This window comes from Camelina sativa, chromosome 5 (genome assembly GCF_030686135.1).
Source record: "Camelina sativa cultivar CO46 ecotype springtype chromosome 5, ASM3068613v1".
In the NCBI taxonomy this organism is placed as follows: domain Eukaryota; kingdom Viridiplantae; phylum Streptophyta; class Magnoliopsida; order Brassicales; family Brassicaceae; genus Camelina; species Camelina sativa.
In genome coordinates this window covers 2,885,305-2,912,406 of record NC_141884.1, presented here as the reverse complement: position 1 = coordinate 2,912,406, position 27,102 = coordinate 2,885,305, and the positions used below count along the sequence as shown (strand labels likewise).

General features: G+C 34.4%; 9 protein-coding genes across 11 annotated transcripts; 4 read left to right on the top strand and 5 right to left on the bottom strand.

The window, feature by feature from the left end:
* Nucleotides 1-102: 102 nt before the first annotated feature.
* Nucleotides 103-2,172, bottom strand: LOC104785169 (nudix hydrolase 23, chloroplastic). The gene is made up of 8 exons (XM_010510320.3): nt 1,779-2,172; nt 1,550-1,681; nt 1,394-1,470; nt 1,159-1,294; nt 942-1,082; nt 789-847; nt 588-654; nt 103-433 (listed from the first exon to the last, which is right to left on the bottom strand). Exons 1-7 carry the CDS (start codon nt 2,022-2,024, stop codon nt 594-596), a joined length of 852 nt encoding a protein of 283 aa, XP_010508622.1. The 5' UTR covers nt 2,025-2,172; the 3' UTR covers nt 103-433; nt 588-593.
* A 122-nt stretch (nt 2,173-2,294) lies between these two features.
* LOC104788819 (DnaJ domain protein) lies at nt 2,295-4,029 on the bottom strand. Its single transcript, XM_019245176.2, has 6 exons — nt 3,762-4,029; nt 3,516-3,617; nt 3,173-3,239; nt 2,705-3,071; nt 2,548-2,602; nt 2,295-2,461 (listed from the first exon to the last, which is right to left on the bottom strand). The coding sequence occupies exons 1-6, from the start codon at nt 3,927-3,929 to the stop codon at nt 2,387-2,389; spliced, it is 834 nt and encodes a 277-aa protein (XP_019100721.2). The 5' UTR covers nt 3,930-4,029; the 3' UTR covers nt 2,295-2,386.
* A 200-nt stretch (nt 4,030-4,229) lies between these two features.
* LOC104785168 (uncharacterized) lies at nt 4,230-6,989 on the bottom strand. Its single transcript, XM_010510318.3, has 6 exons — nt 6,431-6,989; nt 6,025-6,117; nt 5,564-5,693; nt 4,758-5,079; nt 4,610-4,664; nt 4,230-4,509 (listed from the first exon to the last, which is right to left on the bottom strand). The coding sequence occupies exons 1-6, from the start codon at nt 6,548-6,550 to the stop codon at nt 4,435-4,437; spliced, it is 795 nt and encodes a 264-aa protein (XP_010508620.1). The 5' UTR covers nt 6,551-6,989; the 3' UTR covers nt 4,230-4,434.
* An 860-nt stretch (nt 6,990-7,849) lies between these two features.
* Nucleotides 7,850-9,537, top strand: LOC104785167 (putative actin-9). Its single transcript, XM_087452091.1, is given in 4 exon segments — nt 7,850-7,891; nt 8,011-8,416; nt 8,505-9,121; nt 9,222-9,537. Coding segments are annotated over 4 exon segments (1,131 nt in total). The 3' UTR covers nt 9,288-9,537.
* Nucleotides 9,538-9,824: 287 nt separating this feature from the next.
* LOC104785166 (actin-11-like) lies at nt 9,825-12,241 on the top strand. The gene is made up of 5 exons (XM_010510316.2): nt 9,825-10,176; nt 10,291-10,344; nt 10,627-11,020; nt 11,242-11,855; nt 11,948-12,241. The coding sequence occupies exons 2-5, from the start codon at nt 10,294-10,296 to the stop codon at nt 12,014-12,016; spliced, it is 1,128 nt and encodes a 375-aa protein (XP_010508618.1). The 5' UTR covers nt 9,825-10,176; nt 10,291-10,293; the 3' UTR covers nt 12,017-12,241.
* Nucleotides 12,242-14,210: 1,969 nt separating this feature from the next.
* LOC104785165 (putative actin-5) lies at nt 14,211-16,880 on the top strand. Its single transcript, XM_019245675.2, has 5 exons — nt 14,211-14,402; nt 14,977-15,045; nt 15,355-15,748; nt 15,837-16,450; nt 16,578-16,880. Exons 2-5 carry the CDS (start codon nt 14,980-14,982, stop codon nt 16,641-16,643), a joined length of 1,140 nt encoding a protein of 379 aa, XP_019101220.2. The 5' UTR covers nt 14,211-14,402; nt 14,977-14,979; the 3' UTR covers nt 16,644-16,880.
* Nucleotides 16,881-16,975: 95 nt separating this feature from the next.
* On the bottom strand, nt 16,976-18,272 carry LOC104785164 (uncharacterized). The gene is made up of 5 exons (XM_010510314.2): nt 18,212-18,272; nt 18,024-18,091; nt 17,789-17,851; nt 17,342-17,557; nt 16,976-17,215 (listed from the first exon to the last, which is right to left on the bottom strand). The coding sequence occupies exons 1-5, from the start codon at nt 18,270-18,272 to the stop codon at nt 17,126-17,128; spliced, it is 498 nt and encodes a 165-aa protein (XP_010508616.2). The 3' UTR covers nt 16,976-17,125.
* Nucleotides 18,273-21,216: 2,944 nt separating this feature from the next.
* Nucleotides 21,217-24,555, bottom strand: LOC104785163 (DNA polymerase delta small subunit). 2 transcript variants are annotated; one of them, XM_010510313.3, is made up of 14 exons: nt 24,169-24,555; nt 23,879-24,008; nt 23,568-23,674; nt 23,359-23,485; nt 23,097-23,204; nt 22,881-22,996; nt 22,716-22,799; nt 22,551-22,619; nt 22,396-22,467; nt 22,224-22,315; nt 21,982-22,109; nt 21,762-21,863; nt 21,593-21,660; nt 21,217-21,489 (listed from the first exon to the last, which is right to left on the bottom strand). In XM_010510313.3, exons 1-14 carry the CDS (start codon nt 24,232-24,234, stop codon nt 21,433-21,435), a joined length of 1,326 nt encoding a protein of 441 aa, XP_010508615.1. In that variant the 5' UTR covers nt 24,235-24,555; the 3' UTR covers nt 21,217-21,432. The 2 variants fall into 2 exon arrangements, with proteins under 2 accessions (XP_010508615.1, XP_010508614.1); XM_010510312.3 differs by having other exon boundaries at nt 23,879-24,011; nt 24,169-24,362.
* Nucleotides 24,556-24,577: 22 nt separating this feature from the next.
* Nucleotides 24,578-26,495, top strand: LOC104785162 (putative plastid-lipid-associated protein 13, chloroplastic). 2 transcript variants are annotated; one of them, XM_010510310.3, is made up of 7 exons: nt 24,578-24,902; nt 25,213-25,334; nt 25,427-25,510; nt 25,598-25,694; nt 25,784-26,000; nt 26,087-26,139; nt 26,251-26,495. In XM_010510310.3, the coding sequence occupies exons 1-7, from the start codon at nt 24,636-24,638 to the stop codon at nt 26,341-26,343; spliced, it is 933 nt and encodes a 310-aa protein (XP_010508612.1). In that variant the 5' UTR covers nt 24,578-24,635; the 3' UTR covers nt 26,344-26,495. The 2 variants fall into 2 exon arrangements, with proteins under 2 accessions (XP_010508612.1, XP_087308071.1); XM_087451945.1 differs by having other exon boundaries at nt 24,763-24,902; nt 25,419-25,510.
* Nucleotides 26,496-27,102: the final 607 nt, after the last annotated feature.

The window sequence follows — 27,102 nt, the reverse complement described above, 5'->3', positions numbered from 1 at the left end:
TGCTGTGAATGAGTTTAAGCATGTGACTGCTTCTGCTAAGAAGTGTGGGACGAGTGATGGAGGAAAAAACAGCAAGTTGCTGCAACAACAGACCTCGAGAGGTAACAATAACGCGGGGACTTAATAATTACACAAAGATTGATCAAAATGTTGCATGCACATTTGCATTGTTTCCTTTTACAATTGAGGCAACTGAAACTAGAAACAGAAACGGTTTGTTTAGCCATAATATCTGACATGAGATACCTAACAAGTAACAGCCATCCAACCTATATCTCTGTCCAAACAAATTATCTTCCCTCTTTCTTCTCAGCTGTCCAAGGATCCTTCACAGAAGCAACTTCATTTTTCCTTCTCGTTTAGTCAACAACGAGGTGCCAAATGACAAGACACGGCCTGGGAGAATGAAGTCCAGAAGCCGCTTCTATAAAGTCTGGAGACAGGCTCTCATATTAGATTTAATCATAAAAACAAAGTCTCCTCGCAGAGAAGTCATTATAAAAGCATAAATATCCCACAAGGATTCGATTCATCATCTAAGGAACTTTACTCCAGTACATATATGTAGAGGGCAAGGATTTTCGAACCTCGAGTCAGTGCTGCAGATGGTAATCAAGACTAAAGGCACGAATATCTGAAGGACTACTTCCAGGCCTGAGAAAGATCAAAGCACATAATTAGTCACATTACACATTTACACCATAAGTGATCAAAGAAATAAAGTACAACTGTTAGATAGTATCTCTCAACAATCAACTCCACACACTGTGATATTAACTGGAACGCACCTTTTATTTATTGTACCATAGTGAAACTTGACTTTACCATTTTTCAGATCTTCCAAGTACTGCAAAAACCAACAAAGCAAACATGGTTTTTTAGAAATCTAATGAATGGGGACTGGAGAGTACGATGAGATTCGTCTCTGTTCTTAATCTTACCAGATTTAAGGTAACATATATAGATGAAAACGCCAAGGAATCAAACGGTATCTCATCTAGTGCAAAAAGACGACACTCCAATGATTCTGGACCAGGCGCAAAATGCAGGTTCTTCAGTTTGGCTAGGAATATAACATACGTCTGATCCAAAAGAAACAGAGCCATATAAGAATCAATTATATGAAGAAATATGAAATCTTTTGTATTGTATAATTACTTGGCCAATAAGAGGAATGTCGAGTTGCGCAAAAGGTGAAATAACTTCCACAGTGGCTCCAGCTTCTTCCCAAGTTTCTCTCATTGCTCCTTGTGCAGCTGACTCACCAACTTCTAGATAACCAGCAGGAAGTGTCCTGTGTATTCACCAAAAAGAACTCACACTTTTAGTATTGTTTCACATCAATTATGTACTCGACACAAAGAGAACAAGTGCGTAATTCGCATATATATACCATAAACCGTGTGAAGGTTGAATGTTACGCTTGCAAAGTAAAATCTTTTCTTCATGCTCTATAAGGCAACCTACAACCTACAATTTCACATTAATCAAAACATTTACAATTGACACAAATACAGAAATTGTAGGTATAAATCAAAAGGAACAGTACCATCTTAGGATTCTGATAAGCGATTTTGCCACAATGTGTACAAATAGCTCTCAATTTCTCTTCACCATCAGGTATCTCATGCTTTGTTGGCCCTCCACACCATTGACAGAACTTTATCTTACGAACATCACCCTTAAACAACAACAATAACATATAAAAAATCATTGAAGAGACCCAAAAAAGCCTAAAAAGATAAGATCTTTACAGGAGATGAATGAATTAGACTCACAGCTGATTGAACAGAGACGAAAGCTGGAGAATTTGCAACTGGGTCAGTCCCGGGAAGTGAAGAAGACATTCGAATTGGGTTGAAAGAGATGATTCTCCGAGGAGAGCTCGAAGTTACAGAGGAGAAAGTAGAGAGATTGAGAGATGTAGAGATGAAAGAGACACTCGAGGACTTGCGGGTCTTTGTTAATCTCTGTGAGATGGTTAACCCTGATGACCAACCCAAGATCTGAACGGCCTTGAGCATTATACGCACCGGAGCTTCACCGGAATTTCTTCAGTTCCGCCGGCAATAGCTTATTTGTTAATTGACTCTTCTCCCTCAAAGGCCAATCAATTGAAAACGAAAATAGTATTTTGACATTTGAGGATTGAATTGAGTAAATGACTCTTTCATTTAGCCAAAGGTCCGGTTTATTATTGGTTTTACATGTTAAGACCAAAAAACCGGTTTAATTTGACCAAATAAATTGAACCGGTCCAGAACACACACAAGTCACACATTGCTTGATCAGGTTATACTAAAAAAAATCATTTTGGAAAATTTGTTATTAGAAATCTGTAAGTAATCACTCTTAATCAGTAGCTTCCTAGGTTACACAAAAAATATTATTTGACTGCTAGCTTCTCGAGTAAAGATTGATAAGCCACAGTGCAGAGCTTGAACTTTTCTTCAGCTGCTGCCTGTGATCAGTTTATAGATTCAAGAATTAACACAAGAGAAAAAACACAATTCAATGGAGATTGAAAAGATTGTGTTTGGTGTTTACCTTGGTAGATTCCTCATGACGATCTGGATGCCATTTTAATGCACAAGTTCGATATCTGATTCCAAAAAAACAAAGACAACAAGTTTGGTGAACATGTATGTGTTAGTTACTTTTTATATAGTGTGTGTGTGAACTTGGAAGTAAAAAAGTAACTCACGCTTGTTTGACATCTTCTAGTTTTAAGGGACCCCAAGGACTCAAACCAAGTGTTTGTCTATGAGAAGCTTGGAATTGGATTGACTCTGGCACTGAGCCGCTTGATTTTCTTGAACTATAGCCATCATCTTGTTGTTTTGCCTCTTCATCTTCTTCTTCTTCGTTTATCTCTTCTTCTTCTTCTTCGCCTCCTTCATAAAATCTATATTTCGATTTCCAAGAGTTGCTAGAGTAATAAGAAGACCATGAAGACTGATACCACCAGTGACGTTCCTTCTCTCTATAGGTTGAATAATAATGATCTCTGGATTTAGTAAATAAGTTTTGGAATATATATTCAAAGTCGTCATCGCAGGAAACAGAACGCCCTACAAAATGTAACACATGTTTCTTTAAAATAATATGAGAGAAAATGTATCTAACCAAAACTGCACCTTAACTAGACAATTTCAACGGATAAAGCACTTACTTTTTGAGCCGTGTTTGCCCTTCTTTTTTTGTTCGGCTTCTCTGGCTTCTTTGGCTTTCTTGGTGGCCTGATGTTAATTACAACCATGAGATACAAACACTAAATCATGGTTCATAAACAACAGACAATACACTATATAGCTAGAAAAGTACATTGGCGGCTAAGAGACCACATAAGGGTTTTATGTGTTTTTTTGTAAAGTTTTCAACTCTTTAAAGCAATTAGGCAATGGAGGAAGCAAGCAGAAAAGTCAATTAATTAGCTATTAGATGAAATAGTAGTATAATTACCCCTAAAGGGCTTAAACATGTTTTATACATGATAATTTTCTCAATATGTGTACCTCTTCTCTTTCTTGTTTAAGTTGTTCAACAGCACGACGCACAGCTTCTTGATGTTCCCTCAAAAACTTCTTACTTCTCTTCTTCTTTTGAGCATTTGATTTCTGTCAGATATTTAAGAAACCCTAAAATAAATCAGAACATGTATTCACACACACCTATTATACTCTTAATCTACACTTCAAAATTAAAATCTAGAGATTTGGTAGGTAAATTTGATCTAAATAAGATAAGCTAGGCAAACCCACACATGTTGTGAAAAGACCGCCGTCCGACTCCGAAGAACGACGTTTGCGTTCTAAGACTGGAGTAGAATGAAAAAACGCAGATTTCAGTAGACAACAATAGCTTTGCGGTCTGCAGATCGCTGCTTTGATGGCGGTAGTAGTAGTGTTCATCTCTGTTGGAGAGTACATAACATTGCGTTCTTTAAACGGACCTTGAATCACACCAAGAAGAGTGTTTTTTTTTTAGAGAAGAACAAAAAAAGAGTTTCCTTTTTTGAGAAAAGAATATTAATATTTACATAACAGTTTTTGCTTGATCTCCAAGGACGACTGTGTTTATTACAAAACAGAGGGAGCTTTGGTGGTTTGGGCCTTGAGTTAACTAAACTCACTGGGCTTATTTAAGTCACAGACATTGTGATTCACTCTGACCGGTTGAAAAAAGGACAAATCGATGAAAGGCAAAAAAGCAGGGGATGAGAGATAAAATAAGACAGAACCAGAGGCTAGATAAAAAGCTTGGATCTTGTAGAGAACCAGAGGCTAGAGACAGAACCAGATAAAAAGCTTGGATCTTGTAGTGAGCTTTTGCTTTTTGAGCAAAGCTTTAGAAAGTGTAACAATTTTTGAAATTTATTGTAATGAGATATCACTAAGTGTGTAATCAAAACCTATCATCTAACTCTCTCTATAATTAGTTCACCGATAGCTTTTCGCATAAAGATTGATAAGCCACACTGCAGAGCTTGAACTTTGCTTCAGCCGCCACCTGTTTTCATATCATCACATATTCATAAACACAAGAGAGAAAACAAAAAAAAAACTTCTATGGGAGATTGAACAGAGAGGAAGAGATCTTATTTGGTTACCTTGGTAGAGCCTTGATGACGATCTGGATGCCATTTTAATGCACAAGTTCGATATCTGATTAACAAAAAAAAAAGAGTTTGATGTAACGTGGTGAGAAATTGAATATACGGTTAGCTTTTGTATATTGACATGAGGTTAACTACTCACGCATCTTTGACATCTTTAAGGTTTAAAGGGCCCGAAGGACTCAGGCCAAGTGCTTGTCTATGAGACACTTGGTTGTTTGACTCAGACTCAGAGTCGCTGGACTCTGAAGTATAGTCATCTTCTTCTTCATCTTCATCTAACCGATATTTTGATCTCCAAGACTTCTTAGAATTGTTGGAAAACCTTGAAGAGTGATGTCGCCATCGAGGTTCATCCTCTTCATGGGTGAATGAAAAAGAGAAACCTCGGGTTCCACCAAAAGCGGTTCGGAATACATAGTCTACGTCGAAGTCGTCATCAACTTCACAAAATTCAAAATGCCCTACACAGCGGAACCAAAGTATTGTTAAGAGTATGTTGCCAAACAAAATTGCACCTGTTGATTCTAGAAAATGACATAAATACAGTATCAACAACGAAACACGTCATAATTATGAAACCTTAATAATACAGGACAGGTCACAAGTTAAAGAACTGAGTCCATGATGAGCCAAATTTCAGTAATTATGTAAGCTAGTACAGACAATTTAATGGATTTTCAGAGGATGAGCCTCAGTCCACGATAAGCCGGAAGTTACGAAACAAAACCAGATTGAGGCCAACAAGCAACACATACAAACTTCATTGGACGACTTTACTAATATTCTCAAGAACTAACATTAATACATAAGGAAGCAACAAGATCATGATTGATGACAAACAATTTAAACTCTAAGGAAGCAACAAGATCATGATTGTAGAAGCACTGAACAAGCTACATACCTACCGATTGGAAAGAAATAAAGCTAAGACAGTCAGTCACTTACTTTTACCCCAACTGTAAGGGCCGTGTTTGCTATTCTGGTTTCCTTTGGGTTCCTTGGAGTACTGTTTTTTGAACCACGAGTTTTGCTTTCGAGAGTTGGGACCATCGTCATCAAACTCATCATGCCAGCTCTGGAAACAAAACATTTAACCGGAGCTTTTTGAGAACTTTACAAAATGAAAATCCCCAAAAATAGTATAATAAGCAAATGCACCATAACAAAAGAGCAATAAGAAACACTACATCATGCACAAGAGACTAAACACTTTCATTTCCCTTTCAATAGCCCCAGATCCTTCCACTTTTGAACCATAAAATTTTCAGTATCAACTATCTAATATGCTACTACAGAGCACAAAAAGCTCAAACCGTAAACAATATTAGCAAAATGTTGAAACTGAACAGAGACAACACAGTGAGACCAACAGAAAAAGTGATGAAAGCATTGATGAAAGGAAATACCGTAAACATGTTTGCTGCAAAAGCATTCACATTCCGCAATAATTCTTGCTTTTCTCTCATCCTTCTAAACCTCTTCTTGTGAACATTTGATTTCTGCAGATTAAATGAATCCCAAAAAGTTCAAAATGGTCGCAAATTTAGACAAGAAAACCTCTAAAGTCCCAACATTTTGTCTGTATAAGAAAATAAAAACACAATTTTTCGACCTGTCTACAAAAGCTAAAAATTGAGAAAACTAAGAACAACGCAAATCTACATCAATTATCATAGGAAACAACACAAATCCATGGAAAATGACATCGATAAATCCCAAAGAATTGCAAAAGTAGGAAAATTTAGCTGAGGAATCAATACAAAAATCAAAATTTGACGGAGGAGAGAGAGAGAGAGAGAGATAGAGACTGACCGATTCCCAGGAGGTACGACGTTTGCGTTCTAAGACAGGGGTTGAATGAAAAAACGCGACTTTCAGCTGAGAAGAGTAGCTCTGTGGTCTGAGAATCGCTGCTCTAATAGCGGCGTTCATCTCTGTGAGATCGGAGGAGAAAAAGATTGAGTCTTTACGCCGTTTTGCTTGCAAATAAGAGAAGAAGAAATCATAAAAAGCCGATGTGGGTAACGTGACTCGGACTTGACTCAGTTGGTCTGACCCACACCATAGGCCATTAAAAATATTTACCGCCGGTAAACAAATGAGTGGTTGAAAAAACAAAAATTACTTTCCCTTTTTTTTGTTTATTATCTCTGCCTCACGAGTCACGAGTATATTATAGATCACCGTAAACTGAGTAAAACCACTTAGAAATTAGAATAGCCACATTAGGCTATATCCGACCGGATCTTTTTAATTTGATCGGTTCTTTGTTTTCCTTACCGGGTTCTTCTTTTTAAAGAATTGATTTACTTTTTATGATTGATCGAAAACAAAATTGAAATATTCCACAGTGTATATGATTTATAACGTCGATAAAGCTATTTTGCTACAATAAGCTATATAGAGGTCAATTTAATATATATATCTTTGACATAATATTGTGTATATATGAAATTTAAAACATTACATTATGATCGTAAATAAAAAAACTAGATTAATTTGTTACTACATAAGTTTGATGGTTTCCATGTACCACATGTCATGTTATTTTTTCATCATAGAATCATAGTATAAGTTTTGTTGAGTCAAAATGAGCAACTTTTACTTCTTTTCAATAAATTAGATCAAATTCAGTTTTTTTTTTTTTTTTTTTTTTTTTTTTTTTATCTGTAGTCTTTTATAAGTTGAGTTGGCTCATTCATTCTCATTTTAATTTTGTTAGATTGGTTTCTTTTTTATCTAAAAACAAAAATCAAAGATTAGGACAGATTTGGAAGGCTGAAAACATAAATGCAAATTTACTTTTTTGTATGAAGAACCGATTTTGTTAGATTGTTCCTCTTTGATCGCTCTCCAAATCGATTTCTGTTTTCTATATTTTGTTTATATAAATGGAAAATTGAAGTCTATATTGATATTTGGATGTGATACATACATGTTATATGGTCGGTCTCTCGTGAAGCCTTATACATACGTACAGCCTCTGCTTCTTTTTTGTTGAACGGTTTTATTTTCTTAAACTAGCTAAAAAGTGGAGTCAGTGTTTTCAACTTTAATTTGGATTAATTTACAAGCCAAAAGAAACAAGTTACAAAAGTGAACCCTTTTATTCTTGCCGAAGTGTTTGTGATTTTGTTTTTGTTCTTACGTTAGAACTTCTTTACGATTGAATTCTTTTTCTAAAACATTAATTAATTATGTTTACTATAGATTACGTCAGAATCAGAGGACATGAAGCCTATCGTGTTTGACAAGAGTAATGGAATGTTCCAGGTAAGAAAAGTTAATTATTGAACACTTCAAAAAAAATCGTAAATCAAGGATTCGATTGTTTTTAAAAAACTTTTTAGTTTTTTTTTCTTTTTGTAAAATATTTCGTAAAGTGCAAATAATTTGTGAAACATAATTTTAAGGCGGGATTTGCGGGAGAAGAAGCACCAAGGGTTGTGTTTCCTTGCGTCGTGGGTCGTCGAAAAGATGGACTGAATCAGACCGAATCTTACGTGGGAAACGATGCTCAAGCCAAGAGAGGTCTTCTTACACTTAAATCCCCAATGGGGCATGGTGGTATGATCGTTAACAATTGGGATGACATGGAGAAGATTTGGCATCATACTTTCTACAATGAGCTACGTGTGGATCCTCAAGAACACCCTGTGCTTCTCACTGAAGCTCCTTTTAACCCTAAAGCGAACCGTGAGAAAATGACTCAGATCATGTTTGAGAGCTTTGATGTTCCTGCTATGTACGTGTGCATTCAACCTGTTCTTTGTCTCTATTCCAGCGGTCGTACCACATGTAAGCAATCAAAATCCAAGATATCGTGTATATTGTATTGCGTTTGAATCAATCCATGACTTACTCCGTTAAGTTTCTGTCTGTTTAGGTTTTGTGTTGGATTTAGGAGATAGTGTGAGCCACACAGTTCCAATATACGAAGGTTACGCACTCACACATGGGATACTGCGTCTAGACCTAGGAGGCCGTGACCTAACCGACTAGCTCATTCAAATCATGAGCGAACGTGGCTACACATACACCACATCCGTTGAGCGTGAGATCTTCCGAGACATCAAAGAGAAGCTCGGTTACATAGCTCTTGACTACGAGAAAGAGATGGAGAAGGTTACAAAGAGCTCGGCGATCGATAAAACCTACGAGCTTCCTGATGGTCAAGTGATCACGATAGGAGCCGAGAGATTCAGGTGTCCTGAGGTTCTTTTTCAACCGTCTTTGATTATGGGAAAAGAATCTCCTGGTATTCACGAGGCGACTCGCAATTCAATCATGAAATGTGCTGTCGATACTAGGAAGGATCTGTATGGCAACATTTTGTTGACTGGTGGGACAACAATGTTCCATGGGATTAGAGAGAGGATGACGAAAGAGATCACTGCACTTGTACCGAGAAGTATGAAGATCAAAGTTGATGTTCCTCCGGAGAGTGAGTCTAGTGTTTGGATTGGAGGTTCTACTTTGGCTGCTCTAAGCAGCTTTCATCAGGTCGAAAGATGATATATATAAAAATATGGGTTTTAAGTTAAATATAATGTGAGATTTTTGGGGTTGTTATAATGTAAAGTTTGTTATGACTATATTGCAGATGTGGGTAACTAAGGATGAGTATGAAGAAAGTGGAGCGACAATTGTTCACAAGAGATGCATTTAAATTTGTTAGTAATGCTAAACGTAGCATTCTAATAAAAGTAGCGTTCTATATGCTTTGTTTTGGTAAAATAAATTGTTGTGAGGGATTCCATATCTGTATCTCATTTCTTTGTTTTTATAACTTAATTATGTTGGTGTTGGATTAACCATGGTCATAATTATGTGGGTACAAGCATAATACTTATTGTAAGTTTATGTTATAAATTACATATAAAATGCAATGGTAATTAGAACTATCAATTTTTAGTCAACATCTCCAATATGTACTTATTTTATTTACAAAAAAGATAATTTAATTGAACTTTTAGCCATTAGTTAATAAATTTAATTAAGTCTTTCACATCATATTTTAAATATGAAATTATAAAATAATTAAAATTAAATCATTATTTAAGAGTATAATTAAATTATAACATTACAAATGGGTTTGATGGTTTCAAGGTTACAAGTGTCGCATTATCATTCCTCTTGAAAAAGATTTGTTTTAAAGTTTTACTTTTTAATAATTTAAAGCTAATTTAGTTTTTATAATCTAATTAGAAAGAAAAAAGTCAAAAATTAGGGAAGATTTGGATTTATTTAGAATCCTAATTATATTGTTGTGGTAGGAAAATGCAAATTTGAGGGATTCTCTTTTGTAGGAATATAAATAGACACGTAATAGTGTGGATCATTGGAATACGGCCGTGCTAGGAATCAGTATAATCTTTGTGTACGGCCGTGCCTCGGTTTATTTTCCAATACTACAAAAAAACAGCTTAGAACCGACAGGCATATCTGTCAGATAGCCGTTAGAAATATTCATTACCGACGAAAAAGAAACGTCCGTCGAATCTAGATTGTCGGAAAAATTATTCTGTTAGAAATCCGTCGGATCTAAATCTACAAGTGTTAGTTTATGATTTAATTTAGGTTTTACAGTTCTATTAATGTTAATGTTGTGTGAACTTCTTAACAATGATATTTTAAAACTTTTTGTTGAAACATGTTATGTCTACTTTTAGATAATGTCGGAGTTAGAGGCTATCGTGTGTGACAACGGAACTGGAGTGATCAAGGTAAGGAGAAAATAAAAACACTCTTTATTTATCCGTAAGGCTTCTATGATTCAAACACAATATTTATGCATTTACATATTGCTTTTACCAATAATTACACAAGAAAGGAAATAAAAGATTTCAGTATTATTCATAAGCATCTTTGCAAAGTGAGAATGCAAACGGGAAAACATTGGTCTTTGCCGTTTACATTTATAGTTTAACAAACAAAATGTTTTTTTTAAAGAGTCTATAAATTAAAACAAGATAGGAAATCTAATAGTTAGTGAATTAATTTTGAAGGTGGGATTTGCCGGAGATGATGCACCAAGGGCTGTGTTTCCAAGCATCATAGGTCGTCCACGGCACAAGGGGGTGATGCTTGGATATGACCATGTGGGATTTTATGTGGGAGATGAAGCTCAAGCCAAGAGAGGTATTCTTACACTTAAATACCCAATGGAGCATGGTATTGTTAACAATTGGGATGACATGGAGAAGATTTGGCATCATACTTTCTACAATGCGTTGCGTGTGGCTCCTCAAGAACACCGTGTGCTTCTCACTGACTCTCCTCTAAACCCAATTGCCAATCGCGAGAAGATGGCTCAGATCATGTTTGAAACCTTCGATACTCCTGCTATGTATGTGGCCGTTCAGGCCGTTCTCGCTCTCTATGCTAGTGGTCGTACCTCAGGTAAAGTATCTTCAATTATTAGTAATTCAAAATATATATATCTTCAATTAAAAGTTTCAATATAGTAAGATTAGACAAATGCAAACAGTCAAACACAAGAAAAATAATTTAAATGTTTATTTATATTTTTGGTCAATTGTTCTCAAAATAAATGTTAATGCATCAATTGCACGTAAAACAATCCATGACTTACTGTGTTAATTAATTTTATGTGTATTTAGGTATTGTGTTAGATTCAGGAGATGGTGTGAGCCACATAGTTCCAATCTACAAAGGTTACTCACTCCCACACGCGATTATGCGTCTAGACTTGGCAGGCCGTGACCTAACCCACTACCTCATGAAAATCATGATGGAACGTGGCTACACATACACCACATCAGCCGAGCGGGAGATCGTCCGAGACATCAAAGAGAAACTCTGTTATGTAGCTCTCGACTACGAGAAAGAATTGGATAAAGCTAAAACATGCTCACAAGTCAACAAAACCTACGAGCTTCCCGACGGTCAAGTGATCACAATAGGAGCCGAGAGATTCAGGTGCCCTGAGGTTCTTTTCCAGCCGTCTTTGGTCGGGATGGAATCTTCTGGTATTCATGAGATGACCTACAATTCGATAACGAAGTGTGACGTTGATATAAGGAAAGCTTTGTATGGAAACATTCTCATGAGTGGTGGCTCGACGATGTTCCCTGGGATCGCGGAGAGGATGAGCAAAGAGATGAGTAAGCTTGCACCCGCTAATACGAGAATTAAAGTTGCGATTCCTCTGGCGAGGAAGTATAGTGTTTGGATTGGAGGCTCCATTTTGGCTTCTCTAAGTTCCTTTGAACAGGTAAATAAGATATTTAAAATACAATTTTTAAAGTTTACTGTGAGTTTTTTGGGGGGTTGCTATAATGTAAAGTTGTGGTGTCTATATTGCAGAAGTGGATAACTAAGGCTGAGTATGAAGAAACTGGAGCGGCGATTGTTCACAAGAAATGCTTACTTTAGCCTTTTTTGTGCTTTCTTCTCTAGGCCTTTCTTGATTTAATAAACTGTGAGGGATTTTGTGTTGGAACAGTGGTCAAGTGTCAATGGACTTGGTTTGTTGTCGTTGTTGTTGCTGACAAAAGAAGAACATTTCCAAAACTATTCTTGCGATTATATATGTATGGATTATTGTTAATCAGGGTCATTTAATTTCATACCTGAAATAAAGAAAAAACAATTAGTTTATTTAATTTCTTGAGGAACACAAACAAAATAGATCGTGAAAGAGGCGAAAATAGTTTTTTGGATCTTATAAAAAAAATTCTACTAGTCTTCAGACTGGGGAAGATATGATGTTATTCTTTAAAATTAATAAATCACAAAAACTATACCAACAAAATATAAAAAATATGTTTATGCGATAAATTATCGCAGATAATGAACGACTGCATTGGGTTGGTGCAGGTACTGGTCTCACTTTAATTTGGTTTCATGTTGTTTGGAAGAAAGCGTTTCACGTAGCTGCGATTATAACAATTAGATTAAGGTTGAAATTCATTTTATTTATATTGTATTTTTTATATAAAATAGAATTTATGTTATTGTTTTTAAAAGTAGATAAAACATTATGCAATAAAATCATATGCTAAATGTGAAGGTTTGAAAAAAATACATATTTTGTAAGTTTTATATTGTTAATGATTCTAGATAAGTACATGTAATATAACACTGGTTAAATTTTATTTCGTGAAATTCATTTTATTTATATTGTATTTTTTATATAAAATATAATTTATGTTATTGTTTTTAACAATTTGTTTTTTGATAAAACATTATGCAATAAAATTATATGCTAAATATGAAAGCTTGAAAAAACACATATTTTGTAAGTTTTATATTGTTAATGATTCTAGATAAATACATATGCTATAACACTGGTTAAATTTTATTTCGTAATCTATCTTGTAACCCACTATTTAACTTGTAACCAATCAATCTATCAATTTCGTAATCTATCTTTGGTTAACGTTATAGTCTATCGATAAAATATGTAAAAAATAAATTTGTAATATTGTGTTTAAAGATATTTGGAAACAACGTGATATAGGATTAAAATCTTCCAAAAATACAATTTGAAATATCCATAATTTTATTTGTTACCATTAATATATCAATTATCAATTTGGAATATCCCTAATATTTAGGTGTAACTATTAATACTAATATATAGATTAATTTATAACCTATTTATGACCTATTTGTAACCATTTATTAAAAATATATAAAATCTACAAAAACTATGTTGTGTACTTTCCTTTTATTAAAAAGGGATGAATACATCTCTGACGAAAAAAAAAACAAATCAAATCCTTTTTCATTTTTATTGTGTGTATGATACATCTCTTTTTGGGATCAAAGACAAAAAAAAAAAAAAAAAAAAAAAAAAAAAAAAAAATTAACTGAAAACATGTAAAAGGAATATGAGATGAATTACTGAATTTTTTTTAATGAAATTAAGATAAAAGGAAATTAAACTTTCATAACCTATTCCTAAATATATTTCTTGAGTGTTGTATATATAGTCATTATATACACTATTTAGAAAAACTTTCATAATAGTTACTGTATCTCTAAGTTAGAAAAATATACTTTGTAATTATAATTATTAAATATGAGTTACCCTCTTTAACAAGCATATATTTTATTTTGTATCAACTATTGTTTTAGTTTATTAAAACAATTAACCTTATCTAAATTTGAAGTCTTAAATCAAGATATATATATATATATATATATATAAATATCTCTATATAAGTAGAAACTTATTAAATATAAATCCTTAGTAAACTAAATTATATGAAATTAGAAACTAATCATATTATTACATTATGTATGGTTTTGATGGCTTCCTAGTCACACATGTCGCATTAGTATTATTTAATATTCAAAAAAAATGTCTTAGTTCATCTAGTATATATATTATTTTGGGTTAAAATGGTTACTTTTTTACTTATGTTTTTCAATAAATTAAAGCTAATCTAGTTTTTGTAAAGATGCAATGATACCTATAGGTTAAGCATAAGACACCATTCATTCACATTTAAATTTGTTAGATATTTTTATATAAAATTATAATAAAAATAAGAAAAAAATATTCAAAACATTATAGGAAGATTTATACTATTTGGAAGGCTAAAAATTTTAATGCAAATTTGAGGATTCACTTTGGTAAGGAAAAAACTAGTTCTAACAGTTCCATGGCCCATGCCTCTCTTTATAAACGAGGCAATCGATAGGAATTTTTTTTTTTTTTTGTCAAAGCATTATATCTTTTGTTGCCGAGACTGAGACACAAGGAATAAGAAGAAGAAGAAGAAGAAGAACCACAACGACATAATATTTGAACGTAAGAGAACGATTGTTCCTCTTTGATCTGATGATGGTATCCCTAGTTAATTAGCTTCCTCATACGATTTTTTTTTTTTTTTTTGTCATCGTAATGAATTATATATATTGGGTTCTTTTGATCTAATAATTAACCTTTGACAGCAACAACAACAAAAAATTAACACCATCCGCTGAGTAATTGATACGAGGCCTTAACCTCCTTTTTTTCACTGCAGTTTTTAGATCTTGGTTCATTTTCTTTTCCACCCTCCTGTACGTATAGTAAGGGTATATATGCATGCATGGATTTCGAGCTAATTTATTAGTATGACTGATTTATGGATAACTGATGAATTTCTCTATATTTTTTTCGATATAATATACTTAATTTCATATATGGTTTCTCATGACTCTAACGTTAAGAATTCTCAATATAACTAGTTAATTGCTAAGAACTAAAATGATAAATTTCAGTTTTCAAAGTGTTAGTTTATATATTTAGTTTTGGTTTTTACACTTTACTTCACTGTGTTAGAAAATTCAAACTTCTTAATGACGATCATTTAATTTTAAAAACATGATATGTTTAATAGATAATGTCGGACTTGGGAGACGATGGCATGCCGAGTATTGTGTGTGACAACGGAACAGGAATGGTCAAGGTAAAGGAGTAATAAGGAGAAAATAGAAACACAATTTTACGCATTTGCATTTCAAAATATCATAATTTCTAAATTCAAAGTTTTTGTTAGTTTTTCCGCAAAATAATTCGCAAAGTAAAAAACAACCAACAAATGAACTTTTCTGTTTGCCGTTTTCAAAGTTATAAATACTTCCGGTTAGGGCATTGATTTAGAAAATATATGCTTGTACTAATTAATTATATATGTACAAATCATTACACAAGCAATCAAATTAAGTATATTGTAAAACAAGGTATCAGATCTAATCTTTGGCAAAACATTCTCAAGGCGGGATTCGCTGGACGCGATTCACCAGGTGTTGTATTTCCAAGCATTGTGGGTCGTCCAAAACACAAGGGAGTGATGGTTGGAATGAGTGAGAAGGATGCCTATGTGGGAAGCGAAGCTCAAGCCAAGAGAGGTATTCTTACACTTAAATACCCAATCGAGCACGGTGTTGTTAGCAATTGGGATGACATGGAGAGGGTTTGGCACCATACTTTTTTCAATGAGCTGCGTGTGGATCCTGAAGAATACCCTATACTTCTCACTGAAGCTCCTCTTAATCCAAAGGCCAACCGTGAGAAGATGACTCAGATCATGTTTGAGAAATTTAATTTTCCTAGTATGTATATCGCTATCCAGGCCGTTCTGTCTCTCTATTCCAGTGGTCGTACCACAGGTAAGTTACTCTGCCATTCAAGTTTCACAATACTAAGGCAGAACTGCTTTTGAACTTTAATATGTTCAATATATATCTGCGTGTTTAGGTATTGTGTTGGATTCAGGAAATGGTGTGAGCCACACGGTTCCAATCTACGAAGGGTATGCACTCCCACATGCGATCATGCGTCTAGATCTAGCAGGCCGTGACCTAACAGAGTATCTCATTAAAATCTTGATGGAACGTGGGTACACATACACCACATCAGCCGAGCGTGAGATAGTCAGAGACATCAAAGAAAAACTCTGTTACATAGCTGTCGACTACGAGCAAGAGATGGAGACGGCTACGTCGAGCTCGGCAATCGAGAAAGCCTACGAGCTTCCTGATGGTCAAGTGATCACGGTAGGAGCTGAGAGATTCAGGTGCCCTGAGGTTCTTTTCCAGCCATCATTGATTGGAATGGAAAGTTCTGGTATTCATGAGACGGCTTACAATTCGGTAATGAAGTGTGATGTTGATGTAAGGAGGGATTTGTATGGAAACATTGTCATGAGTGGTGGCTCGACGATGTTCCCTGGGATTGCAGATAGGATGAGCAAAGAAATAGCTGCGCTTTCACCTAGTAACGTGAAGATTAGGGTTGTGGCTCCTCCAGAGAGGAAATATAGTGTTTGGGTTGGAGGCTCCATTTTGGCTTCTCTAACTTCCTTTCAACAGGTAAAAAAAAAAAAAAAAAAAACACAATAATAAATTAACTATAATTGTTTTCAAAGTTGATCATGGAGTACGTCTTTTTTGGGGTCTGGTGTTTGTAATGTTTAAGTATGTGATGTCTATATTGTAGGCGTGGATAACTAAGGATGAGTTTGAAGAATTCGGACCGGCCATTGTTCACAAAAAATGCTTTTAAATTTGATGGCAATGGCGCAATGCTAAACGCCCCCGGTGACGAGCCTACTTGTTTATTATTATGCTTTCTTCTTTATTCCTTTCTTTTGGTAAAATAAATTGTTATGAGAGATTCCATGTTGTATCTGATTTCTTTGTTTTTTATAATTCTATGTTGGTTAAAAGAACAAAGGGTTTCGTTTTTTTTTCGGACTATTCCTTTATTAAAAAAAATATATAATGGTTTTATTCTTCTAAAGATAGTGTGCTGATTATTGCTAGAGTTTATTTGGTTCATGACATTATAAAATACAAACTTAAATTTGGGATAGAATCTTTACAAAAAAAAAAAAATTAACCATGAAAGTGATTTGCCTTAAAAGTAAAAAAGAAGACAGAAATATGTAATACTAAAAACGTGAGAATAATACAAACGAATGTAAAATAATAGTGAGACAAATTTGTAATTAAAGGAAAACAAAAAAAAAAAAAGGTTGAAGAAGTCTAGACGACGTCGTTGATGAGACGCCTGTGTCTGTTGTAATGCTTCTCGATGAAAACTCTAGAAGCTCCTTCCATTGTTTTACGCCATGTCTGAAGTAATCAAAACAGAGTAGTAGAGGATTAATTAAAATCACAAATTATAATTAAAGGAGAGCTTAACTATAATTGTAGTAGGCTAGTAGCTATAATAGTATAAAGATATAGTAATTAAATTACCTTGCCGATAGTTCTGACGAGAGACTTGTTCCTAAGATGTGATTTACCAGAAGCAAGCTGTCGGAGAAACAGAGATCGCCGTTTACTCACCGCCGGAGCAGCAAGCAAGAGCCGTTTCCTCTCCACCAAGCCAATAACGTTACTATCTATATTGTCAGCGTCGTTCTCTCGAGTACTACTACTCTTATCTTGAGATTTCTTGCGGCGTTTCGTTGACTTTGTAACAACATAAGTCAAAAAAAATATTTAAACAAGAATAACTAAAAGTAATAATTAAATGTGGAAAATTACTATAGAACATTGTGAGTTAACAAAAATGATTTTCATTTTTATTTTCATATTATTGTTTTTGTTATTAACATTTTATTTTTCTTTAATATTAAAATAATTTACTAATAAATATTACAAAAGTCAAAAAACAAATTTTTTTGCCCAAGACCTCCATACGTGTGAGCACTGGCACTGATTAGTGAAAACGCTCAAGATTACATTTTGAAAGACAGGAAGAATCTACCAAAGTAGCAGCTCAATATTATGATATTAGCTTATCTGAGTGCTAAAGTTTAGAGTATGACATTCCAGATTCCTTAGGTTCACCTACAAATAAACATGGTGATTTTGAGATATAGATTTTACAATTTATGAGAAAAATGGAGTGAAATTTGCTAACATTACTACTCACTTCAATAGCAATACCGGTCTCACAGAACTTAAGAATGCAGATCAACCGGATAAGCTGCCTTTCAGACTCTGCAGCATTAATATTTCGACAAAGATAAACTTAAATCATCCATGGGACGAAAGAGAGGTCGTGGTATAGCCTCGATAGACACCTCGAGGCCTCAAATTGACAAGTTAGATGATGCCCACGCAGCTGGAAACTCGGATTCCAAGAAATGTATCTTGATTTTGACGGTAGGAAGTTCATCATGATTTATACATAAACATTTTCTGCTCACATGTACACTGAACCAACTAGTGTCATTTGCTTTAGGTGGATCCTTTGAAAGATTCTTCATGATATCTTATCTAGACGAAGAGGTTCTTGTAAGTTTGTTGAATATTTCTGCTTAATCCCATGCTCAGAAATTGTTAGGAGTGGTGTGACGGATTGAGATCGTTGCACTGACCAAGTTTTATCTGGTTTTGGTTGTTTGTTATTTTCCGCAGATAGTAAGAGATACAGCAGGAGTGTCTGAAGTTCTAACAAAGATGGAAACACACCACATCATCTACTGTTGTAGAAAATCTTGAATACGATAGTTAGATGTTACTAGCCGTTGTTGTCAGTGGCGGAGCCAGAAATTTTGCTTACAGGTATCATATATATTTCTAGCCAACAAAAATGGATTAGGCATTATGGTTAAGTGGCAAAATAAATATACATTGTGTCAAAGAGAAGAGTAGATCATATAACATGGATGTCTCATTACCAAAAAAAATATAACATGGGTGTCATTGTGAATATTTTAAACCAAAACATCTCATTATCTAGAAAATTTACCCTATAATTAAAAAAAATATAAATGTTATGGGTGTCATCTGACACCCCTCTTTGTACGTTGGCTCCGCCACTGGTTGTTGTTCTTGTTCCTATGTTCTTTATGTGTTACTTAAAAGTTACAAGAACCAACCACCAAGTTGGTGTCTGTAAATGTTTGAAGTTGATAACTTTAAACCTTGAGGGTCATCTCCATACATTAAAACATCGTCCATCTCTTGTGTTCTTTCGTCAATCTTCTCAAGTTTTCCAAGTACAACTTACAGATTCTCTGTTTTGATCTTCATAAACTCTTTCTCTTTAAGAGAGAGAGCTCAGATTTAACATTTTTAGTTATCTTGTGATGTGTGGTTCCATCATCATGCATCATCACAATTCACCAACATGACACACACAAACGCGTTTGTAATTGTGGTTACTTGTCGGCTCATGTAAGTATTTTTCATGTATTATATTTGCTATCTTGAATTTAAAATTATGGCCCCATTTGTGATTATCTTATGTTAAGTAACTATCAGTCAATCAATCAATATGTATATATCTATTTCTTCGGTCCATTTGAATAAGCGAAGAAAACAATTCGCAAATATATAGATTTTTGGAGTACGTAAAACAAAAACAGTTCTAAATTTTTCTAAACGTGCATTCAACAAATGTTAGTTAAATTAAGTTATAACCTAAGCTACTGATATTTTGTTATAGATTTTCCGAATCTTACATTAAAGAAAAAAGGATTTTCTTAGTACGTTTTTTTGGGAAATTCTATTTTCAATTTATCATTCTAGTAAGGTATATATTTTATATGATTTTTTTTTTTGGTGTGATATATTTTATATGATTCATATCTACTAAAAATGATCCAAACACACTGCATAGATGACCATTATGATTCATAATTTCATATCTGGTTTTTCTAATGATTCAGTTGATACCTACGCTTCTTAAATAATATGGTAATCACATATTAAAATACAAACCAGAGAAGAAGAATATGATTAAGAAATAGAACTCGTAATAATCATAAATGTTCTGTTAGCTTGCTGCTTTAATATACGAGTATGTAGTAAAGTATACCCGGTACAAACCGGTTATTTACATAATGTCAATCCAAATAACTATCTGATCCTGAACACGGACCCAGCCCCAGACCCGATTAAATAATTCCTAAATTGAAATTGATTGCAATCACTAAATACAACCTAAATTGAAATAAACCCTAAATTGAAATCGATTTATCTTCATCTCCTCCTCGTCTTAGGGAGAAAGCGCTATGGTGTTTTCCCATTGAGAGGGAGTTTAGTGAATGTTAGGGGATCAACTCAGTGCACCAATAAAGATATGGTGAGCATAATGGAGATTCTTGGACTACATATAGAAACCAAGAATATTGAAACCCAAAATTTGAGATATGACCGTGTGATGATGCCCACGAAGCTGGAGTGTCCGAATCTAAATCAAAGTACAATTCTTTGATTTTGACAGTAGAAAACTCGTCCGGAACTTTGGTAGTAAGTTTGTGTTGGGTTTTGAATATTTATTTTTTCTGATTTTTTAATCAATCAAGTAATGATTTAATTTACCATAAAAAAAATTGGGATTGTAGTATACATTTTTTTTTGTCAAAATAGTATACATTATGTCTTGAAATCAACATGAAGATAAATTAATGATATTTAGCCTTTTTTTTTTTTTTCAATTTTCATTCTCTCCTTTTATATATATATATTCATTTGATGATAAAAGGCTTTAATACGTTTATTTCCATAAAATGATTTATCTAATAAAAAGATTTTTCTTGATATAATTATTGAAAAGCTGAGACATGGTATTCATTTCTTTGAAATGTCCTCTCAAATCTAAAATACACTATTGGCCATGTTTATTAAATTTTATTATATTATTAGACGATGAAAAATAATACAAAGATAAATTGTACAGAAGTGGTAAAATTTAAAAAAACCTTTTTCGTTATATAATGTTAAAATAATTCCCCTCTCAAGTCACACAATGTTAAAATAATTTCAGTATAAACTGCTCATTCTTCATTCATCATTAATATTTTTTCTCAAAATATTTTAATAAAATGAATGTAAACGTTGGTTAGCTTTGTGTATTATGCAAAAGTTGAATGTCTGTTTCTGTTAATTATGTAGCTGTCAATAGTATTGCAGCATCTATAAGATCTAATATCTTACATATACCGAAATATTACATCTAATATCTTAGATATACCAAAATTTGAAGTGGAACTTTTAAGTCCAATTTTCATGATTTTCATTAAAACTATGAATCGTTGACTCTATGAATTTTAGATCCAAAATTTATAAAAGCCCAATTAATTGCTATTTATTAGTCTTTAAAATAACTATAGATCTTATTCAAAACACGTCGGTCGAGATATTATTAGTTGAAACTTGAAAGAAAACAAATTACTAGGACAAAAAGATTATCCAAATGAAGACAGAAGACCAATGAGATTTGGAAGTTTCATAAGAAATAACATAGAACTTAAGAGAATTAGTGAAAAAGCTCAAGATTACACTTCCAAGACAGGAAGAATCTACCAAAGTAACAGCTCAATATTATGATATTAGCTTATCTGAGTGCTAAAGCTTAGAGTATGACATTCCAGATTCTTTAGGTTCACCTGCAAATAATTATGATGATTTTGAGATACAGGTTTTTCATAGATACAGGTTTTGCAATTTATGAAAGAATATGGAGTAGAATTTGCTAAAATTTCAACTCACCGCAACAGCAATACCGGTATCACAGAACTTAGGAATGCAGATCAACCGGACAAGCTGCCCTTCAGACCCTGCAGCATTCATATTTCCCAATAAAAAAAAAACTTAAAGCACTGTTCGAAAAAGATAAACTATTATGTTATTTATAGTCGCTGTGTAAGGGAGGTTATACCCTTTACCAAACGGTTGTCATATTTATCTTGATTCCCAACGAAGTAGACATGAGGGCAGGTTTCAATCAAGAAAGGGTCTCTATCGGTGAAAGGATAACAACCTACAAGCAAATGAATCAAAAACCAAATGACTAAAAAGAGAATATCGTCCCTTTTCTTTTTACTGAGAGGGCTTTGTTCAAAAAAGTTAATTTGCAGGGGACATGAGCTCTTTCTTACCAAGCGTATTAGGTGCAGTGGGAGCAAGATGTCTCCACCTCAGCGTTCTTTCAACAAAATCAAGCTTGCTTTCAGCCTCCGAGTACTTGTCAAGGTCATCAATGTTCTGACCAGATGTTCCAAGAAATCTGCAAAATGTCAAATCCCAATTGAGGTTTGTAGATTTGCAGTCAGATAAACTCAAGCAATTATATCGTTGTAAGAATAAGAGAGATTGTATCCATTCTTAATAACAACCACACCTGATATTATCGACATCAAATGAGTGAGGATTTGTACATGATCGAAAGGTGTTATAAGGTGCGGATCCCGGGAAAAGACATCTGTTCAGAGGCTGAACAGAAGAGAAGGCTTATGAATCAGATTTAGAGATACAAATTCAGTGTTTGGATATTTATGTATGTATCTACAAACCTGCTGAGGCAATGCGAAGTTTGCTGGATCATTCAGGCCTGGCATGATATCTACTGAAACTCCTGCAGCTATCTAAGAAAATCCACAAAAGAACAAGAATTTGAATTTTCATCTCAATAGAATCGATAACCCACAGGTAAATCTGGTTAAGTGACCTGGTTTAACATGATATCAAGCTCTTTGATGGGCTCATATAGTGTTGATTGATCTTTTGAGGCCAAGTTCTGCAAAAAATCAACCAACGAAGATCATAAGTCGTAACTGTGGCAGATAAATGAAACTGTATCTGAGAAAATATTAGCATTGAAAGTTATGAGTACCTGTCCATTAATGAGTTTACGGGGAAATTCAACAGAGTTTCCAGCTATAACCACATGTACTATCTGTGCTGCAAGGCCTTGTTCCTGTTCAAACCATAAAGGCATAAATTACAGATTAAGGAAAGAAAATATATTGAAGAATCTGAAAGTTAAAAAGATTTGAACCTCCTCATCTCCGAGATGTCCAGTTATATGGTCAACAAGAAGCTGAAATTGCAGGGGATTAGCCGATTTGCTTCCAATGCACAGCCCCGACAATAACAAAACGTATTTATCTTCCTCTGCAGAACAATATGGATGTAATATTGTCCACGAAAGATTGTTTAAAGATATGATTGAGCTACGAGGATAGCAAAAGAAAGAGAACACAGCTAGACTTACGTAGATCGATAGGCCGCTCTATCTGAGGCGGTAAACCAGCTTCTAGTACATCCTCAACAAAGAATTCACCAGCACTAGTCTCCTTCCCATGCAAGGCAACAACAACACCTACAATCCACACGGATATTTCAACATTCATTTTCTCAAAGAACCCGTCTTTTGAGAGAGGTAAGGTCGATCAAAATCTCTAACATTTGCCACAATTTAACAAACGCAAAAAAAAAAAATGCAGCAAAGAACATTCATAATCCAATTTGCATACCTGTCACATATATTGCAGGTGAAAGTGCAGAGCCTCCAAGCTTAACTCTACCACTCTCGTCTTCCAAGATCAGATTATCATCAGGATGCATAAAGTTATGTGGTTTAACAAGCGGAGTAACTGACCTCTGCATTAGTGTTTAATGTACTCAGTAATTTAAGTTAATATAGTTAGACATACCAAGTAGAGGCTATAAAGAAGAAACCAACCTCTTTAGAATATTCATCGAGAACACAAGGTTTAAGCTTCATGTGTTTGAACAAGGTTCCTACAATAATGCATTCTTTTCCTTCTTCAAGTCCCAAAACCTTACAAACTGCAAAAATGGAATTTCACATTTCAGATCTATGATTCAAAACACCTTAACTACCCAGAGAACTAATACTATCAATCTTTCTTAACTGTAATCCCTAAAAATTACTGATTTTTCACCAAATTATATCTAAACCCATGAAAATCCTCAAAATTGCTCTTCTTTGTTCATGAAATCAAAAAAAGAGAGAAACAATAGCACACTGACCAGGCAAGTGGGGTTTCCAAGTAGGGGCAAGAGAGTAGAGAAGTGTTCTCATGAGATGAAGACGAGCAAAGTAAATCTGACTGTACTGCTGCCCTCTGTACATCTCCTTCTGTATCTCGAATCTCTCATCCTGCTTCAATTTCAACAAACAACAACAAGAACAACAAACAAAACACAAAATCAGAATACAAACCCTAGCTCTCGCACACAAAATTAAGTAGAAAGAGTCTGAGCACACGAGGTCCCAGCGTCTTTCAATCGAAGTAAATACAGTGAAGGGGTTAACGAACCAGGTAATTGTAGTCCGATTGCTTCCGTTCGTGAACCTTCTCGGAGTCGATTTCCATGGATTCCATGGCGGGAAAAAGTAAAAACACACTCACAACACTGACCAGAAAAAAATTCAGAGAAATTTCGACTAGAGAGAGAGAGAGAAGAGAGTCTTCCTTCTTGTATCAAATCAAACCCAAACCCGATTCGTCGTAATGGGGTTTAATTTTAACCGGAAACGAACCAGATTTAACCAGAGAGAGAAAGGTTTCAACTTTGGCACTTATCGAGTCTTCTTCTTCTTTCTTCTATCAAATCAAACCCAATCCCCGGTTTACCGTAAAGGGATTCAATTTAATCCGTAATCGAACCGGATTAAACCAGAAAAACTCCTACAAAACTCTGTTGTTTTTTTTTTTTTCTTCTGATGTTTGTTGTTTGATTGAAAGCACAAAAATTCTCAATCTTTTTTCTTTGGCTTCCTTCCATGTCTCTTTCGCCTGCTTCTTCTACTTCAATGGCGTCGATACATAGTTCGATTACGGGTACCTGTGCGGTTAAATTGGGATTTCCAGGCTCAGCTTCACCGTCGAAGAGTTTTGTCGCTGTAGTTCCGGTGGTGAAGGGTTGGAGGAGTTCGTACCGGAGAAGGAGGGGTTTAAGAGCAATGGTGCAGGAAACAGTACAAGGATCTCCTTCTGTTTATGCCAGAGAAATGGAGCGCCTTTCTGCTAAGGAATCTCTTCTTCTCGCTGTAAGACTCTTGGACTTTAATTACTTGGGTCGATATATGAAGTTAAATGTATTTGTTTTAGATCTCTGGTTTTTGAAATCTGGTCTCTTTTACTATCTCTGTCTTATGCTGAGGAACAAAATGGGGATAATTGAGGTGAAATTGTATTATTTTTTTTTGGACATTATAAAAACAAACAGAATTTTTGTTTTTTCTTTCTCAAAGTCTAGATTTTGAATTATCAATTGGGTTTTGTTAAAGTACTTAGGAACAGTTCTGTGTTTTGAACTTTTCAAATCTTGTTTGTTCTGAAATTAGTCTATGTACACAGTTGAAGGATGCTGGAGGCTTTGAGGCATTAGTTACAGGGAAAACAACCAATATGCAAAGGATTGATGTGAATGAGAGGATTACGAGTCTAGAGCGGCTTAACCCGACTCCCAGACCAACCACGTAGTTGCTTCTTTTACTCTTTTGGTTACAATTTTTTGCTTTTGTTTTTTTTTAGGTTAGTTGTCTTTTAACTGGTTCCTATAGCTTTCCAGGTCTCCTTGTTTCGAAGGCAGATGGAAGTTTGAGTGGTTTGGTTCTGGAAGTCCTGGTTTACTCGCTGCTCGTGTTATCTTTGAGTAAATACACATACCTACTTATCACTTTCTCACTCTTTTTTTATTCAAAGTTTAGAAGTGTTTTGCTATCTGATTGTATTGTTTCAGGAGGTTTCCTTCAACATTAGCTAATTTATCAAAAATGGAGATACTGATCAAGGATGCTAACGCAAAGGCGACTGCAAATATCAAACTTCTGAACTCGGTAACTTACTGAAACACTTTTTCAAAATTTGTTTAGATGTAGTATGGAATTATAGAGGATGTTACTCACAGTGAAAACAAAAATTGCAGATAGAAAGCAAAATCATTCTGTCATCGAAATTGACTGTTGAGGGACCTCTGAGATTGAGAGAAGAGTATATTGAAGGTATGGTTGAATCCCCAACAGTCATTGAAGAAGCAGTTCCTGAACAGCTAAAAGGGGCATTGGTTCAAGCGGCCACAACTTTGCAGCAGCTTCCTGCTCTTATCAAGGATACTTTAGCCAGTGGTCTAAGAATTCCCCTGAGTAAGCTACTTTATTCGTTATTTTATTATACATAAACCATTTTCTGCTCACTTGTGCACTGAACCAACTAGTGTTATTTGCTTTAGGTGGTTCCTTTGAAAGATTCTTCATGATATCTTATCTAGACGAAGAGATTCTTGTAAGTTTGTTGAATAGTTTGCTTAATACCATGCTCAGATTTTGTTAAGAGTGGTGTGATGGATTGAGATCGTTGCACTAACTGCTTTTGTTTGTTTGGTTTTTCCCGCAGATAGTAAGAGATACAGCAGGAGTGCCTGAAGTTCTAACGAGGATGGAAACACCATCATCCACTGTTGTAGAAACTCTTGAATACGATAGTTAGATGTTACTAGCCGTTGTTGTTCTTGTTCCTTTGTTCTTTCTGTGTTACTTACAAAGAGCCAACCACCAAGTTGGTGTCTGTAAATGTTTGAAGTTGATAACTTTATAACCTTGAGGGTCATCTCCATACGTTAAAACATCGTCCTTCTCTTATGTTCTTTCGTCAGTCTTCTCAAGTTTTCCAAGTACTTACAGATTCTCTGTTTTGATCTTCATAAACTCTTTCTCTGTTTTTGATCTTCATAAACTCTTTCTCTGTAAGAGAGAGAGAGAGAGAGAGAGAGAGAGAGCTCAGATTTAACATTTTTAGTTATTTTTTGATGTGTCGTTCCATCATCATGCATCATCACAAATTCACAATTCACCAACATGACACATACACACACACGTTTGTAATTGTGGTTACTTGTCGGCTCATATAAGTATTTTTCATATATTATATTTGGTATCTTGAATTAAAATTATGGCCCCATTTGTGATTATCTTATGTTAAGTAACTATCAGTCAATCAATCAATATGTATATATCTATTTCTTCGGTCCATTTGAATAAGCAAAGAAAACAATTCGCAAATATGTATAGATATTTGGAGTAAAAGAAAACAGTTTAAAACTTTTCTAAACGTGCATTCAACAAATGTTAGTTAATTAAGTTATAGCCAAAGCTAATGATATTTTGTTACATATTTTCAGAATCTTACATAAAAAAAGGTTTTCTTAGTACGTATTTTTGGGAAATTCTATTTTCAATTTATCATAAT